The 17,552-nt window shown below is 38.2% G+C and overlaps 2 protein-coding genes across 5 annotated transcripts in view; both read left to right on the top strand.

The window, feature by feature from the left end:
- The window catches only part of CPD (carboxypeptidase D), a 73,300-nt gene extending 68,008 nt beyond the window's left edge, over positions 1 to 5,292 (top strand). For both annotated transcript variants that reach the window (XM_082370518.1, XM_082370517.1), the window contains one exon: positions 1,163 to 5,292. In XM_082370518.1, the coding sequence (XP_082226644.1) occupies positions 1,163 to 1,389 (227 nt within the window). In that variant the 3' untranslated portion in view covers positions 1,390 to 5,292. The remainder of the gene's footprint in view (positions 1 to 1,162) is intronic.
- A 7,809-nt stretch (positions 5,293 to 13,101) lies between these two features.
- Positions 13,102 to 17,552, top strand: part of GOSR1 (golgi SNAP receptor complex member 1) — a 55,166-nt gene continuing 50,715 nt past the window's right edge. For 2 of the 3 annotated variants that reach the window (XM_082370821.1, XM_082370819.1), the window contains exons 1-2: positions 13,102 to 13,247; positions 15,574 to 15,694. In XM_082370821.1, coding sequence (XP_082226947.1) covers positions 13,217 to 13,247; positions 15,574 to 15,694 — 152 coding nt within the window. In that variant the 5' untranslated portion in view covers positions 13,102 to 13,216. The remainder of the gene's footprint in view (positions 13,248 to 15,573; positions 15,695 to 17,552) is intronic. The other variant, XM_082370820.1, reaches the window with a different exon arrangement.

The raw sequence follows: 17,552 nt of genomic DNA on the forward strand, positions 1-17,552 counted from the left end.
ATAATATAGACATTCAGTCCAGTAATCCTCCACTGTAACAGCTCCTTTACTTTGTAGTGAAAATTGATTTGTATATTCTTTGCCTCTGAGTCCTTGTGGGATTTTTTTTTTTAATTCAAACAGAAAGTCACAAAAATTATACTCATCCTCATCAGTTCACTCAGTCCCATGTAATTAATTTTTTTTCATCTTGATCTTTTGTTAGCACTTTTATGAGTTCATCAGTTTTTCATTAGAGTTCTGAAAATGCTTATTCATTCAGTTCAGCAGTACAATCAGTTGCCAGAAACCTGTACTTGTCAGAGTCTTTTCCATGAATTCCTTGAAGATGAAACTACGGTAGAGTTCTTAACTTGATAAAGTGTAAATCACTAAGTGCTTAGAAACATAGGAGCTGGGATTCAGTTTAAATCTGGCTCTGCCACCCATTTGCTGTTGTGAACTTAATTTTTTTTTTAATATTTGGCTGCGCCAGGTCTTAGTTGCGGCACTCAGAATCTTCGTTGTCGCATGTGGGATCTTTAGTTGCGGCATGTGGGATCTTTAGTTGTGGCATGCATGCAGGATCTAGTTCCCTGACCATGGGCCCCTGCACTGGGAGCCTGGAGTCTTAACTACTGGACCACCAGGGAAGTCCCATGAACTTAATTTTTATTATGATTTTATTTGTATTATTTTCTGTTACTTAGACTGTTATTCTGATAACCTTATGTAAAAATATTTTAAATAAATGAGGGATTTGGGATGAGATGAAAATTTACCGGAAAGGAAAAGTGGAAGTCATTGATTGATGAAAAGCAGGTTACACAACAGTAGACACAGTTTGATTTCATTATGGTAAGAGAAAAAATATAGGTGTACATACACACACGTGAAGGAAAATCCAGAAAAAATATGCCCTAGGGTTGTTAAAAATGACCTCAGGGTAATGGAGATGTGAAGTGGAGTTTGGGGTTTGGGTTTTTAGTATTTTGCTTATCTGTATTTTTCTAATTTTGCACATGATACATGTACTACTTCTGTAATAAAAAAGGTTGTTTTTAAGTGAATGAAATAAAAATAAAATAAATGAAGGGCATAATATAAAAAGTGCTATCGTAAGCAGCTGCTTATTTATATTCTTCAACTAGAACACCACTCACGTGATGGTTTTGGTTGACAGGTGCCACCATGTCGGCATTGATCCTAACAGCTTGCATTATTTGGTGCATCTGCTCAATCAAGTCTAACAGACACAAGGATGGCTTTCATCGGCTCAGGCAGCATCATGATGAATATGAAGATGAAATTCGCATGATGTCAACTGGCTCCAAGAAGTCTCTCTTAAGCCATGAGTTCCAGGATGAAACAGACACTGAAGAGGAAACGTTATATTCCAGCAAACATTGAAACACACACCTTGCATCTCTCCCAGCATAAGTACCAAGCAAAGTTACAGTTCCTTTTGGGAGACACCGCATTAAGAAGAGAGACTATCTTGCTTCTTCAAAGAGCTTTGGGAAGTTAACTTGCTAAATTTGTATTCTCTGTGAATTTGGCTGGCAGTTTTGAACTTCCCCTCCTTAAAGTACTCTTACCTTAAAAAAAAAATCTGCTTTCTATTTATGCAGAGATGGGACAGCCACTTTGTTTTTCTTCTTAATTTAAGCTGAGCTGTTTGGAGCTTATGCTATAACTGAAGAAAGCCAACTAGTGGATGTTGTATTTTGCACACCAGGTGTTTACTAGTGGCTTTAGCTTTTTCTCTTTATTTTAAATGGCCAAAAGAATCCAGAAACATTAAGGCAGGGACAGCAGTCAGAATCTGACATAAAGCTTTAAAAACTCGAGGTTTTTTCAACCTATTGAGGAGTACTTTTCTCTAGTTATTAAATAGCTGGAGTTTCTCTTATTATTCAGGTTTAATGGAGGCTGAATTGATTTTGAAACTTATGTAACATTAGGAAATGATTAAACGGGCTTCTGTATTTGGCTTTCTACCTGTTCCAAGGCTAGATCAGAACTGGTGGGCTGTGCTCTAAGCAGGATTTCACTACCTCTTGTGTAAGGTTTAGCAAAGTTGTAAACATCCCCATTTTAAGGGAGAACTTGTTGACTGTTGTAAAAGATCTCAGTGTCCATTTGCGTAGAGCCGAGAGGGAGATCTAGCAAAAGCTAAAACCCGTGCTGCCTATCTTTTAACTTGGTAAAAACCCACAGGTGCTGTTGCTTTTATCTGTGAAGCACTAGTTTATTCTAGGAATGCCTAATTCTTTACTATTTCCTAAATTTGAACCTTTTTCTATGTTGTACACTTAGGGTTTTCAGATGACTTGGCAATCGACAAGATCTGAATTCTACTGAAAATACCTGGAGGCGTGGAAGAGACCTACTTGCACATTCTTAACCTACATTTGAACGCAGAGTATCTACACTTCCTGTTAGCCCAAGCCAGCGCCCTATCATAGCATCCTGTTATTGAAATAGCTTGGCCAACCTTATTCGTAAAGGCCTCTGCGTGTGATTGGGTTCTTTGTCCAGTGTTTCATTTGACAGTCTCTTCTTGATCAACCAATTGTGTTAAAAGTTCAGTTGGAAGCACTTAAATATGGCTCCCTCCATTAAAAAAAAAAAAAAAAAAAGTAACACTGTAGTGAGAAAGTGTTATCTTCAGTGCCAGTGGGGTTACTGCAAAGGCCTAAAAGATTTGCGTTTTATTGTGTCTGTCATATCATACTATTCAATGGAAATGATGCTTTTTGTAAGTATGTGTCTTACCAATGATCTAATGGTTTAATACCTTTGAATGTTTTAATGGCCAAGTTGCTGCTGAACTTGTACTAAATCAGGGGATCAAAAAACTTGCTCTCATCTTTTCAAGTTGTATTCTATATCCATTAATGTATCTATCATCCCAAAGCCTTCATGTGGAGTGGTTTACCACCCATCTAGGTCATTCAACCAAGTATTGTGAGAAATGTACCCAAAGTGGCTTCATAAACAGAGATTTGGTTTAGCAGGAATAATGAAGTCATGACATTTATTAATGAGTATCTGTGATCTAATTTGGGTGGGTCCAGGTTAAGCCATTCTGGTATTAATCCTGTTATTAACAACTCGAAATTTTGAGCCCTTGCCACCCCACTCTTAGCCCACCACGTACACAGAACAGAGTTTGTGGGGTGCTAATACTTAATGAAATATACATGATTTAATTTCTTCTAATAATGCTCTGCATTTTCCTTAAGGGGATGATGTGGTGGTATTGCTCTTTGCAGCTTTATTTTTGAGTGCAAAGTCAGAAAACCAACAAAGGGCCTATGAGTGGCTGGCTCTGCTTGGGACATTGCAGGTAGAAATGAAACAAAGTTGGCATGACAGCCTTTACTTTATTAGCATTGGTCTTCACTAGAGGATGCCTTTTAAATTCATCTCTGTCTTAAACATGTCTTTCACTGTACATCACAGTGGCTGGAGTCCATGCCTTTTAAGCATGTGTAAACTATTTTTAGAGATGAACGTACAAATAGTTCTTTTAATAATTTGTCCTGAAAGGGAAACCAAATTCTGCGATGAATCTTGAATCTCTAATGAATTTCTAAATAATGCATTGCTCTGGAAAACAAGGCCTTCTCAGCCTGTGTTACCTGTTAACATGAATGTACAGGATAATGACTACTAAGACTGTGTTCTCTGCCCTGCTTTGTCTTTTATTTGTGGATCTAATCTAATATTAGACCACATCAACTGCTTAAGGCGTTGAAGCCATATGGCATGGGGAATGCATTTCTTCAGTATTTCTCCTAGAGACTTTCCATTTCCTTGGAGTCATGGAGGCAAGTAAGTATCACAGTATTAAGAAATTTGCCCAAGCCTGAGTTGTGCCTTTCTTTACTCACAAGGCTTTTTTTTTTTTTGTCCTGGTGATCAGTTTGTAAGCCTTCTTCCCTCCCAGCTCCTTAATAAAAGCAAAGTGATTGAGTAGGTAATGTTCAAAGTGTCTGCCTATGTAAATGCACTTGTACTGATTATGCAGTTCAATAAGATGAACTCAAGTTAATTTCAGAAGGAAAGACCCTTTAGTTTTGATGTACTTTGCTGAACATTTGAGTAGTAGTTGGGATCCCATCCAGTTGAGGAATGCTTGCAATTCTCTTTGGAGGGGATGTGCTTTGGGACTTTGTCATCCTCCAGAAAGGAAACGTAATGTATATTTGACCCAGTATGATTGATTGGTTAATCTTTGGTAACTTTCACCTGAATGGGATTTGCTGAATTAATGAATATTGAACTTAAAACTAATTATGAGTTGACAAATAAATAAAAGGTAGTGCTTATGCCTGAGCTTATTGTGTTTCTGAGCTAACACCAGGTTACTCAGTAACCAGGACCTGTTCTTCTATTTCCATTTATTCTCGGCAGTAAATCATTTTATTTTCTTGTGGCCTGAAGTGCATTTGTGCCAGGTTTTGTCCCTGCTGTATTAAAAGCTTCTTGGCTATGAATGCTGTAATAGTGCCCTATGTTATGGTTCTCTGGTGGAATTGTTCTTAACAGTAGCAACTTTAATGTTACTACAAAAAAGTCCACTATGGTTGGTGTTCAATGATCTTCTATATAGCAAATTTTTGATAAGTATTTGGTTTCTGATTTGCTTTAATTAAAGCAGATTTTGGGGGGGTGATTAGAGCCCTTGATTAATGTCAGCTGAACTTGGATTTCCAGTTCATGAAGAAATGTTTCCCAACATCCGATCCTCCTATTCTTAGCAATAATTCATTAATATTCCACTTGACTTTCAGAATATTATCCTAGTTGATTTCCATTTGGCAGAATCTATTGTGAAATTTGAAAATAGGCTACCATTTTGAGGCATTTGGATATAAATTATATAAATATGTATGATTATGGCTTTTACAACTGGCATAACATGAGTATACTAGCTACCTTCTATGCTGGCCATGCTGCAGACTTTCTGGAGGTATGCCATAATGGTATTTTTTTACACACAGATTAAAAATCAACTTTTCACCTCCCCATTTTTTCAGAGTGACATTCCCCAGCTCCACAACAATCTATAGCTATTTATATGAGGTGCCCAAAACTCAGTCATCTCAAGTGCTTCAGTCTTTGGTTCATTTTCATGCACTGTGCCTTCAAAATGAAATTTTTAAAAGGGACTTTAAACAAAGTTGAATAGTAGTTTTAAAAAGTCAATCTGTGTAATTTATGTGAAATCTAACTGTAATGAGGGCCTTTCTGTTTTTTATATGTAAACAGATCTACTAATCCTGTATAAAAGTTATTTTATGATGTTTGTCTTTCTTTGTGTTTTGTCTCATAATCTTTTTTCAAAAGCAATAGACCAGAAAAAGTTACTGTTCCAATTCGAAAGTTATGGATTTAGTTTTTCTACCTATATGAGGGGAAAAATAGTCCCAGGCAAGGAATACAGGTTGTTAGCTGCAGAGTGTTTCTGTCTTCATGAATTGACTTAAAATAAAACTATGTTTCTGGAATAATTACATAGTAGCCACAGCTCAGCTAGATAGATATGTGTCCAGTCATTCCACAATGAGCATAATAAAAGTGGCCATTGAAAGGTTTATGTACCCATTTCAAGGTTGTTTGTTTAAAATTTGTTTCTTTTTACAGATGAGCCGAGTTAGAGTAATGTGTCCTGGCACTTTTAGGCACAGTGGCAATGAATTTAATATCCCCTTTTCATTTAGCAATAACTTGTTGATACTGCTGCTCTAATAGGAATTGGGAAAACAAAGTTATATAAAAAACATGGGCTCTGCTGACAAGGAATTCATACTCCAGACCAGAAAAATAGAAATGGGAATAAGCTGTACTTCTATAGTGACTGGTTCCTCTGAAAAGAAAGTCTGCTATAGAGGAAGTACAGCGTAGAGATCTGAGCATGTACTTTGGAGTTGAACCAATCTCAGACTGACTCTTGGCTCTTCTCTTGCTTCCTATGTGACTTAGTTTTGTATAAGCTTCTTAACATTCTCTGAGTCTTAGTTTCTCTACTGGTTAAGGAATAATACCTGAAAGGATTATAGCGGGAATTAAGCAAAATAATGTTAGCAAAGGGCCCAACATAATATTTGACTCAGAATTGAATTACCATGGTAACCAGCATCATTTGCTGTTTTCTGATCCCTGTGAAAGAAAGTTATTTTATCAAATATATGAACAAAGATCTGTTTACAGGTGGCCTTTTAAATTTAGAAGAAATCCCTAGACATGAATACTAAAAATAAAAGTTTCCATTATGTGGTTCCATAAATTGTCTATAGCACGGCAGTAAAGTTTTAAATTGTGCCAAATGCTTCATATTTGTTTTTAAATAAAATTAGATTATATTTATGCTTATTCAGTGAAAACAGCCTTACTTAACTGCTGCGAGAAATATGAACCATAATGATGGCTCTTTTTCCCCCAACGTTTGAAATATTTTCCTGAATTTTTGTCTGGAGTTTTCTCATAACTCAATCAAGAAACTTTTGGTTTGTGTTATAAATAGTAACCTACCGATTATGTTCGGTTTTTCAGATTTCTAGAAGCTGATGGTTCTCAGCAAAGTAAACATGAATGCTCAATGCTAATGCACTACTCAGTTATGAATAAATGCTATCATGTAGGTCTTCATCTCTTACTCTCACTTGCAGTTAGAATGCCAACTGATGCTATGCTGTTTACAAACCTCAGATAAATACACCATTACTCCCAATCCAAAAGCAATGAAATCAGCCTATAAAGCCAAATTTTAACTTTAGTATCACAATTTCCACCTACATTAATCAGTAGAATGTTAAAAGCAAGCATGTTATTTGGCATTGTGCCTGGAATCCTATTCCCTATTACTGTGTAAACAAATGTGAACGAGGCAAGCAAGAATTAGAGTAGAAAGTCGTTCAAGTTTAGAGGCCAGCCTGGAAAAATCTTGAAAGCAGAAGGGTGAGAAGCTTGATTAGATTGAAAAATGTGATAATTGGAAGTGGGAGTATATAGAGATGGATGCCTCAAGTTCAGCTAAGACAGTTTATTGATTCAATTAGAAGCCGTATGAAGAGATTTTGATACAGTCAGAGCTGTAGGTGGAAAATAAAAGTAGTAGGAGGAGAAATTTAAGATACAACATGTAGAAAGAGATTATGGATTAAATAGAAATTGTTTTAACATGGATTATATTCTGTGATTGTCACTGAGGTTGAGCCAAAGTGAAAGAATCACAGGGAAGGTCTAGATTGCTAGATCTGAACCACTACTAATTTCGAGTATTTGCAGTTATTGCAATATTTATAAGTATTATCATCACTTATTTTTGTATGATTCCTATTAGAGTTTTTCAAGATCAACCGACTTCTGATTTGGTGTTTGAAAGATGGCAGGTGCCCAGAAAAATTGATCCTGAAGATAGTTAGGGAATGGGATAGATGGGGAATGGGCATATTATGGTAATAGCTGAATTGGATGACTGCTAGATTTTAAAAATAATTTAGAAGATTTAGATTTCCAGAAAAGTTGGGAAGATAATATAGAATTGGCTGCTGGACTTTTATTTGGAGGATGTGGGTGTTGGGAGGGCAGAAGAGAAAGGATTGTACAGTTTGCTATTCAGCAGGACTTGAATGGAACACATTTGAAAAGGAGTGGGCATAGGAGGGAACACGATGTCTAGAACCTAGTCAGGTATGTAGAGCCTGGGTAGTCCAGGTGTCAAGCCACATGGGACTACTTCTAGTTCAACTCAGATCTTCTCTAGTGGAAGGTATCTCCATCCTAGATTTGGAGATCTCACTATTTTTCAAGAGCGATGACCAAACATGGACAAAGATAACTAAGCATGTAGAGGAATCAAACACCACCAGTAAAAAAAGCAGAAAAAGTTCACCAGCTTCAGATGATGACATTATCAAACACTGTAAAGCAAATAAACTTACTGTTTTCAAAGAAATAAAAGATAAACCTGAGACTATCACAGGTAAAATAATAGAACTTCTAGAAATGAAAGTACAGAAACTAAAATGGATAGTTGCAATGGCAGTTTGGACACAGAGAAACAGAAACTAGAAGGCAGATCTATAGATTCTCTCCTCTGCAGCCGAGATAAAATGGTAGAAAATAGGAAGGAGAGGGGTAAAAATATGACTAATGCATGTTTGATAATTTGTTCTAGAGGGAAAGAGGAGAAAGAATGAAGCATAGGAAACTAAGAGACAACGACGGAGAATTTTCCAAAATTGATAAATGGTATCTGTAGATGAAACTCCATCCAAGACAGACAAAGTAAACATCCACACTTAGACACATTGGTGAGACTGCTGAGCATCAAAGACAAAGAGAAAAAAAATGTAAAGCAGTCAGAAGGAAAAGAAATTAACTTCAAAGAATTAGCAATTAGACTGAGATTAGAATCACTCCCCACAAAGGAAACCAGTACAGTGAAATTAAACTTTGGAAGTGCCAGGGAAGACATTAGCTTCCAACATAGAATTCTCTATTGAACACATCTTTCAAGAATGAAGGTGAGGGCCTTCCCTAGCAGTCCAGTGGTTAGGGCTCCAGGCTTCCACTGCCGGGGGCACGGGTTCGATCCCTGGTCGGGGAATTAAGATCCCACGTGCTGCATGGTGCGGCCAAAAAATTAAAAAAAAAAAAAAAGAATGAAGGTAAACGTCCAGGTAGCTAAAAACATTGGTGGCAACCTAAGCTCCCCATCTCCCAATATTTCATTGTAAAATAAGGCAATAAAACAAGAAGGAAAAAGTAAATCTATACAAAAACCTCAGTGTAACTTGAAGCCAGACAATTTTGAAACTTCAAACTAACAATAAAAAGAAAAATCACCAAATCTCTGCATATACTTTCACATGCCTGCCCCAATCCCACCTTAGAGCAAGGCTTTGTGGAGAGAAGGCAGAGGGAGATGAACTTCAAGAAAGAGAGAAGGATGCCAGCAAATGGGCCTAAAGTTAGTGTAAAACTACTGCCAAAAAGACTAAGCGCACCATAAGTCTGAATGCTCTAAAAAATATGTGCAAGCAGATCAGAGCACAAACCATAGAGAAGGGGCTTCAAAGTGAGCACAATTTAAAGGGGCTGGTGTAATCTAAGTGGGCAATCTCCGAAATACAGAAAAAAAGTGAAAAAGGAGATGTACCTTTTGACAATTAGGTGATGAGAGAGGAAAGAAAAAGGAAAATTTACAGTCCTGCAAGATAAATGAAAATTGCAAAATTGGAACACTTATGACCCCTCCCTATCACCAAAACAAACCAACAAAAACCCCACTAAAGCATGTGAACTTTACTATATGGACAGAAGAGATCTCAGCCATGAAGCATGGAAATATCAGTAACAGATATGAATATTGATAAGGAAGAAACAAATTTGTCATTATTTGTAGATATGATTGTGCATGTGAAAAATACAAAATAATCTACAGGTAAGTTAGAAATAATAACATAACTTAGCTTTACTTCCAGTTATGGGTGGATTAAAACAGAAAGACCTTCCCATCAAGAATAATTAGAAAAGCTTGGATTTTAAAACAACAACCAAAAAACCTGTTGAAGGATTGGAGAGTTACTAAAGTAACAAGGACTTAGGGGTCAAGATCCTAGCAAAGGGAATTCAGGGATGAAAATAATGAAGTTTTCACCTTACGTTATTGGTTGATTCATAAGTGGTGACTAAGAGTTTAGAGATGCCTAGTAGCAGAGAGGCCAGGCAAGAGGCAGAGAACCATGCAGAAGCTTTAGGTAGTACCACTGTGTGGCAGGAAATATGAATTCAGCACCTATCAAGGCAGTGGGCACCGGTCAACTTTAAGTTAGGACACTTGAATGGCTACACATTAGAAGTAAGGGCTAGTCAAAAACAGACCAATTTTTACGTAGAATCCCACTTGGTATTAGTCCCATCCCATACTGGAGTAAGCTGATCTGCCCCTACTTGAACTGCCTGCAAGAAGCAGCAAACTGTGTCTGGAGCAAGATACCATCTAGAGCCTCAAATGATTACTACAAATTTTAATCTATAACATATAGCATCCAGTTAAAAGTTACTTTTATTGTCACAGCTCAAATGATGAAAGATCAAGAAAAAAATAGAAACAGTCCCACGGGAGTTACAGATTTTTTTCAGTTATCAATCAGAAACTTTAAAACAATGGCAAGGAATAAATTCAAGAAAGTATAAGGCAAGATGAATAATTTTAGCAGATAATTGAAATCTATTAAAAATTAGACGGAGGCTTTCACTTCTCGACAAAATGGACTAGATGTATTTCTCTTCTATTCCTCCCACTAAGCACAGCAAAAAACGTCATGCATTATATATAAAACAAAGACTCAGAAAGGTGGAGAGAAGAAGGCAGACCAGCTAGGAACCTCCAAGGAACCTCCAAGGGACCTCCAGCATCGAAGGAAAGACACTGTGGTGAGTTCCCTGGTTTTCTTTTTGCCTCATATATCCCATAATAGATGTTGCCTCATATAACCCATAACGGATGCTGGAGAAGCTGGCAACCCAGAAATGCCAAAGGGTGCAGACAAAAAAGCCCTAAGAAAAGACTTCTCTAGCCAAAGGACCAGGAAAGGGGCAACCTACCAGGACAGAATAGTTTTACATAACAATTGTACTACTCCAGCCAATTGCTACAGAAAAAAACCAAGGCCCATCTCTACCCTCTGCCAGCAAAGGCTGAATGGGGAGCCTAGACTCCACTTTCACCTGTGTGTAATGAAGCACTCTTCCCCATTGCCTGGGTGGTATCAAAAAGGGCCACGTGGGGAACCAGGACTTTCACTATCACTCAGTGGTAATGAGGACCCCTTCCATGGTGTCAGTGGGGGGCACATGAGAAGCAGTAACAAGTCGCCCTCCTCACCTGGGGTCAAGGAAGAGCCTGAATTTTCACTCCCACCTGGTAGTAACACGGCAGTTCCCCACCTTTCCCACCAGCACAGTGTCAGAGGAGTTCTGCTTAAACAGAGGTTCTAAATAAGATCCAGAGTCTTATAATACCTAAAATATCCAGGATACAATTTTTAAAATCACTCAGCATACCAAGACCCCAGAAATTTTCAATTTGAATGAAAAAAGACAAAAGATGCCAACATCAAAATGACACAGACATTGAAATTATCTGACAAAGATATAATAAAAATATTTCAATGAGCAATTACAAATAATCTTAGAACAAATGATAAAAAGAGCCTCAGCAAAGAAATACAAAGTCTCAGCAAATAAATTTAAGATATAATGAGGAACCAAATGGAAATTTTAGATCTGAAAAATACAATAATTAAAAAAAAAAAAAAAAACTCAGTGAATGGGCTCAACAGCAAAATGGAGGGGACAGAGGAAAGACATGCCTGTCCGTGAACTTGAAGACAGAATAGTAGAAATTACCCAATCTGAGAAACAGAAAATAGACTGAAAAAAATGAGTAGTGCCTCGGGGATATGCAGGACTATAATAAAATATTTAGCATTCACATCATCGGAGTCCCAGAAGAAGAAGAATAAGAGGATGGGGCAGAAAAAGTATTAGAAGAACTTATGGCTGAAAATTTCCCAAATGTGTCAAAAGACATAAACCTAAGGTTCAAAAAGTTGAACACATCTCAAACAGGATAAAACCAAAAAATCTACACTAAGACACAGCATAATCAATCTTCTGAAAATTAAAGAAAATGAAAAAGTCTTTAAAGCAGAGAGAGAGAACTACCTTAGCTATAGTGGAAAAACGATTCAAATAACAGCCAATTTCTCATCAGAAATTGTGGAAGCAGGAAGGAATTGGCACATTTTTCAAGTGCTGAAAAAAAGAAATTGTCAACCCCAGATTCCTAATATGGCAACAATATTTTTCAGGAACGAAGGGGAAATTCAAGACATTTCAGATGAAGAAACACAAATAGAATTTGTCTCCAGCTGCCCTACTCTTCTAACAAATGGCTAAAGGAAGTTCTTGAAACAGAAAGAAAATGATAAACGAAGGAATCTTGGAACATCAGGAAGGAAGAAAAATGGGAAGAGTAAAAAATGGGTAAACACAGGTTTTCCTTCTCCTTTTAAACTCTGTAAGTTATGTTTGACAGTTGAAGCAAAGATTATAACACATCAGATAATGATGTGGTTCTCAATGAATGTAGAGGAAATATTAAAGACAATTATATATGGTAGTGAGTAAAGGGACAGGTGTGATTTTTTTTTTTTTTCGCTGCGTTGGGTCTTCGTTGCTGTGCGCGGGCTTTCTCCAGTTGCGGTGAGCAGGGGCTACTCTTCGTTGCGGTGCGCAGGCTTCTCACTGCGGTGGCTTCTCTTGCTGTGGCGCACGGGCTCTAGAGCGCAGGCTCAGTAGCTGTGGTGCACGGGCTTAGTTGCTCCGCGGCACGTGGGATCTCCCCAGGCCAGGGATTGAACCTGTTTCCCCTGCATTGGCAGGCTGATTCTTAACCACTGCGCCACCAGGGAAGCCCCAGGTGTGATTTTAAAACCTTTACAAGAGGTAAGATTTCTGCATTTCACGAGAACTGGTAAAATGTGGACACGAGCAAACTGTGATAATTTATGTATCTATAAAGAGTGAGTTTTGACAGCTGATTTTAACAGGTTGAGGGGTCAGGATGAGACACATGGAAGCAGTTAGCACACACTTTTTAGATTTGGCGGCTGGGGAGGAAAGAGGGCTGGGATTCTACCGTAGACAGAGGAAAAGGCGGCCAGTGGAGAAGAGCACATATATCAAAGATGTGGGATAATTGAGCACAGGCGGAGGTAGCATGAAGGGGTTGGTCTTGGAAAGAAAAGAGCCTCTGGCTTGGAGAAGAGAAAGAGGCTGGCTGAAGATACACATTTGAGAGAAGGTGAAGGAAACAGGTAGTTGCGTCTAAGGTTAACTTTCTTCTCAGCCTGGGAGGTCCCTGTTGGAGAGGGGATAAGCCCAGCTGAGGGCGATGATGTAGGTTTAGGGCGCGGAGAGCGGATACCAACACCAGAAAGGCAGATGTTCAGGGAGTGTCAGGTGCTAAACCTGAAGTTGTCAGTCTCGCTGCTCAAAAGGTGTAAAATGATGAATTGACCGCCAGGTGGCGGTGTCTTTGGAAGCTCACGCATCCCATCGGCCCTGGCGCCAAGCGGAAGAAGGCATGGAAATGACTCTCTGGCTCGCATCGCCTCTACTCTCCTATCCCGACTGACGTTGGACAACAAAGATGGCGGCAGGAACCAGCAATTACTGGGAAGGTGAGGGGAGACTTCCGTGTGCGTCTCGCCGAGGGGCAGAAGGGCTGAGCGAGGACGGGTCTTGGCGGAGGCAGCAGGGGGAAGAGCCTGGCTTCCGGAGCGGCCGAGTTGACGGGCAGGGCTGGTCTAGTGCGAGCCGCCGGGCCTGGGGGCTGTAGAGACCGTGCGGTCTGGGGAGGGGACTGACCTGAGCGGCAGCGGGACCTGGGGCAGGGGTTGGGCAGAGAGGGCTGAGCCGGGACCGAGAGGAAGAGGGTTTGAGTCGCCGGAGGAGAGCTGGGTTGAGGTGGTAGCGGAACTCGGACGAAGGGGGTTGGGTGTGAACTCTGGGAGGAAACGAGTGTTGAGCGAGAATATGCCGAGTCCAGGAGACTGGAGGTGTCAGCGCCTTAGAGTTGAGGTCACTGTTGGGGAATTGAGTAGGAAAAGAGAAAGGAGAAACTTGTCAGTCCGGTCCATCGAGGGAAGTTGTGTGAGCGGAATGTCTCCCTCCTGTTGGGTCCCCTTGGCACCTTCAGGCTGGGACTTCGAGGATTGGGTGTGGAGTCGCGTTTGAAGGCAGAGGAAATAACTTTACCCTCTGCTCTGGAAATCGGTTTTGTTAAAACGAGAAAGTTGAGAGAACCAGTGTGAATTGTAATTATTGCATTTGCTTTACCTCTTCTACCAAAAAACCATGTTGTAACTTGACAAGCAAGTTTATTTAATTCCTGAAAATATGGTTTGATAAAATGGGCTCATGTAAAACTCATTCCTGGACCATGATGATAAGCAGAGATCAGAGAAGGCTGACCTTTTTCTTTCAGTTGTCTCTTTGCTTTACTGAAAAATAGAAACTACTCTCCGAATCCCTTTTCCCTTTTAACCTGTTTCCTCTTGCTACCCCCCAAAGCCTCTGGAACCCACCACAAATAGCAGTATTGTCACTATCAGCCACTTGGTATAAAATACTTAATTCTAAGGTCATCCATACTTGCTTGTCATACTTTCAAAATGCTTTTACTTGATGTTTTCTACTATAGAAGACAGTTACTAATTACAGAGAAGCATGCTTATAGTTTAAAACATGTATTAAAACGGTTATTTGAAATGTGTGTGCTTGCTAGAAAATATTTTAAAATTATGTAGAAGTATCTTGAACATTAGTCATTAGGCTATACTTTTTTGAAGCGTCGTGCTATAATAATTATAGCAACTTATTATTGACAGCCTACTCTGTGCCAGGTGCCTTAAACACATGATTAGTAATGCATAGGAAAACCCTGAAGGTAAGGGTTTAAAAAACGAAAAGCAGAGATTCATAGGTTAAGTAGATTGTGAATAAATCAGAGCCAGTTCTCAGAACTTCAGAACTTTAGGCTGAGCTGAGATTCTAGTTGAGGTTTGGTCTCTGGGAAAATGTGCTCCCCTGTATTACCTGCATGCTGCTTCCTACTTCTGGTTGCTGATAAGTATATTGAAATAATGTTTCATATTCTTATTCCTGAAAGATGAGATCTTTATACTATGCCCTCTGTATTTCAGCCCTTTTATTTTGACCTCTACTTCACCGTGAATGAGAGTATTCACATCTAGATATGGGTTTCCTCTCACTAAACCACCTTAGATGCCAAACCATTATACCAATTTCTCTGCATGCTTGTTTGCTTCTGTTCTTTAAAAACTTACACTCTTATTTCTGTTTTACTTATATTTGATCTTGTCGGTAGCACATCGTTTACTGTCAAACTCATCCTCTCCAAATATCTTTCAGTAAGCTTATTGAAAGACAGTTTTTTAAATATATGTCAGTGATTTTTTTCTTTACAGTCAAGCACTTACTCACTGTACTGTTAAGAATTCCATAAACTTAATAAAGCTTTGGAACATAAAGAGATAGGAAAACCCTTGTCAAAACAATGATGGTTTCTTTCTTATAAAGTTAGCTGGTAAATTTATATAATGCTTGTCATAAACCATACTCAGTTCCTTTGTGATTTGTATTCTCTTCTGTTTTCCCCTGAATTAAAATGAAAAATTTTAATTATTGCTATAGAAATAATTTCAGGGATGTTAGAACAGCATTTGTTGTCTAGCTGTCTTTGGGATAAAGCTGAAAATTTGCATTTCCCACTGTTTCTCCCCTTTTTGCCTCATCTGAAGTTTAAATAAGTGACAATTTGCTTTCCTGGGTGTTTGGTTTGCTTCTTTTAATACTTTTCTTTAAGGGAGACTCTAGATATATGATCATTTGCATAGTTTGTTTTCTTCAGAAAAGTTTTGTGATTTTTATATCTACTGATGGATTTTTTGTGTCTAATTATTTGCTTTTGTAATTTTGTTAAAGATCTCAGGAAACAGGCTCGACAGCTGGAAAATGAACTTGACCTGAAACTAGTTTCCTTCAGTAAACTATGTACAAGTTACAGTCACAGCAGTGCCCGAGATGGAAGACGCGACAGGTATAGGTACTACCAGATTCTCTCTATTATGCCTTAAACTATATCATGTTTTTAAAGCATTAAAAAAATAAAGTAAAATATATAACTGTAACTTGGTCTGTTGGTGAATTTTTGGTATTTTATTTTTTGTTTTTGCCTTTTTTTTTTTAGTTATTTATAAAAATTCTTCTTAATTCTTGAGGTGAACATTTGTTTGGGATCCTTAGGCAAGGACTGTGTTGTTATCAGGAGGAAAATGCTAAGGCTTAAGAGTGAGTTTGCATCAGAAATAAGCCGGTATAAGGAAATGTTGCTTTGCCCACATTGTATTTCTTATATTTTCTGATTGCTAAATGGATCTGAGAGACTACTCAAATGCAAAGTATACCTACTGCTATTCTGGTGTTTTAGAGTTAATCTAATGCAGTGTGTATCCTCACTGTTAATGGTCGAAGCTCTTTTAAATTTTGGTTCTTTTTTGAGAAACTGGTATACTACTATCTTGAACATATTTAAATGTATTCTTATCTTTGAAACTCACTTTAGGCCATCCACTTTGTTACAAAAAATATTAGGAAATATTTAAGACACTTAGGAAGATGTAAAGAATAATATAATGGATCCCCATGTGCCTATCTCCCACTTTAAGAAATAATCATTACCAATTCAGTTGAAGCCCCTGATGGCATCCCATTTTCTCCCTCCGGGTAATCTCCATATATTTTTACTACGTATATATTTGTGTTCCTGAACAATTCATAATAGTTATTTTGCAACTTGCTTTTTTGTGTGACATTATTTTTGAGATTAAGCTATGGATACGTTTAGCTCTAGTATATTCATTTGCTGCATATAGTATTACATTGTATGCTTGTATCAGTTTATTCTGTAGATGAATGTTGTTTCTAATTTTTGCTTATTTTAATAATTTTAAACACAAGAGTGTTCATCATTGCCTCAGGTACTGTTTTTAAGAGCTTTATATAAAGGCTGCTGGGAACATTTTTACTTATTTTACATACTTTCTTGAGGATTGGTGGTGGGTGGGATATTTTTTCAGCTAGTAATAATAAAAACAATAAAAACTGAGCTTTGATTTGAAACCAGATCTTTCTGTATCCTGAGCCCATGCTCCAAACCTTTCTATGTACCTTCCAACAAAAGACTTATTTCAGTACTATAGCCAGTGTTGCTTCTTTTTACAAGGTCACATGATTAAAGAATTAAAGATAGCAGGGCCAACATACTGACTTTAGGAGCTAAAGGTAAGCTGTTGGCATGTCACATAGCTTTGATTGCAATGCATTGCTTTCGGCTTGCCTTTATTTAGCAGGTAAAGAGAATGAGGAATGTTCTTTTCTATGAGTCAACTTATTTTATCACTAGAAAGCATTTTTCCTGAATTTAAGTCTCCCATTTGACTATGCCAGTGAGTATACAATTTTAAAACTCCAAACTGTTAAGAGATACGATTACATGATGCTTTTCCTGTGTTCTCTGTGTATCATGATCTTAATTCAGACATACCTTGTTTTATTGCACTTTGCTCTGCGTGCTTCACAGATACTGCATTTTTTTTTACAAATTGAAGGTTTCAGCCCTGTGTTTAGAAGTCTGTTGGTGCCATCTTTCCAACAGCATTTGCTCACTTCGTGTATCAGTGTCACATTCGGTAATTCTCGCAACATTTCAGACTTTTTCATTATTAGGATATATTTCTTATGGTAATCTGTGATCAGTGATCTTTGATGTTACTTTGTAATTGTTTTGGGGCACCACAGACTACACCCGTATAAGATGGCAAAGTTAATTGATAAACGTGTGTGTTCTGATTCCTCCGTGGACAGGTCCTTCCCCCATCTCTTTCCCTCTCCTCAGGCCTCCC

Source organism: Balaenoptera borealis (assembly GCF_965194805.1).
Source record: "Balaenoptera borealis genome assembly, chromosome: 20".
Taxonomy (NCBI): domain Eukaryota; kingdom Metazoa; phylum Chordata; class Mammalia; order Artiodactyla; family Balaenopteridae; genus Balaenoptera; species Balaenoptera borealis.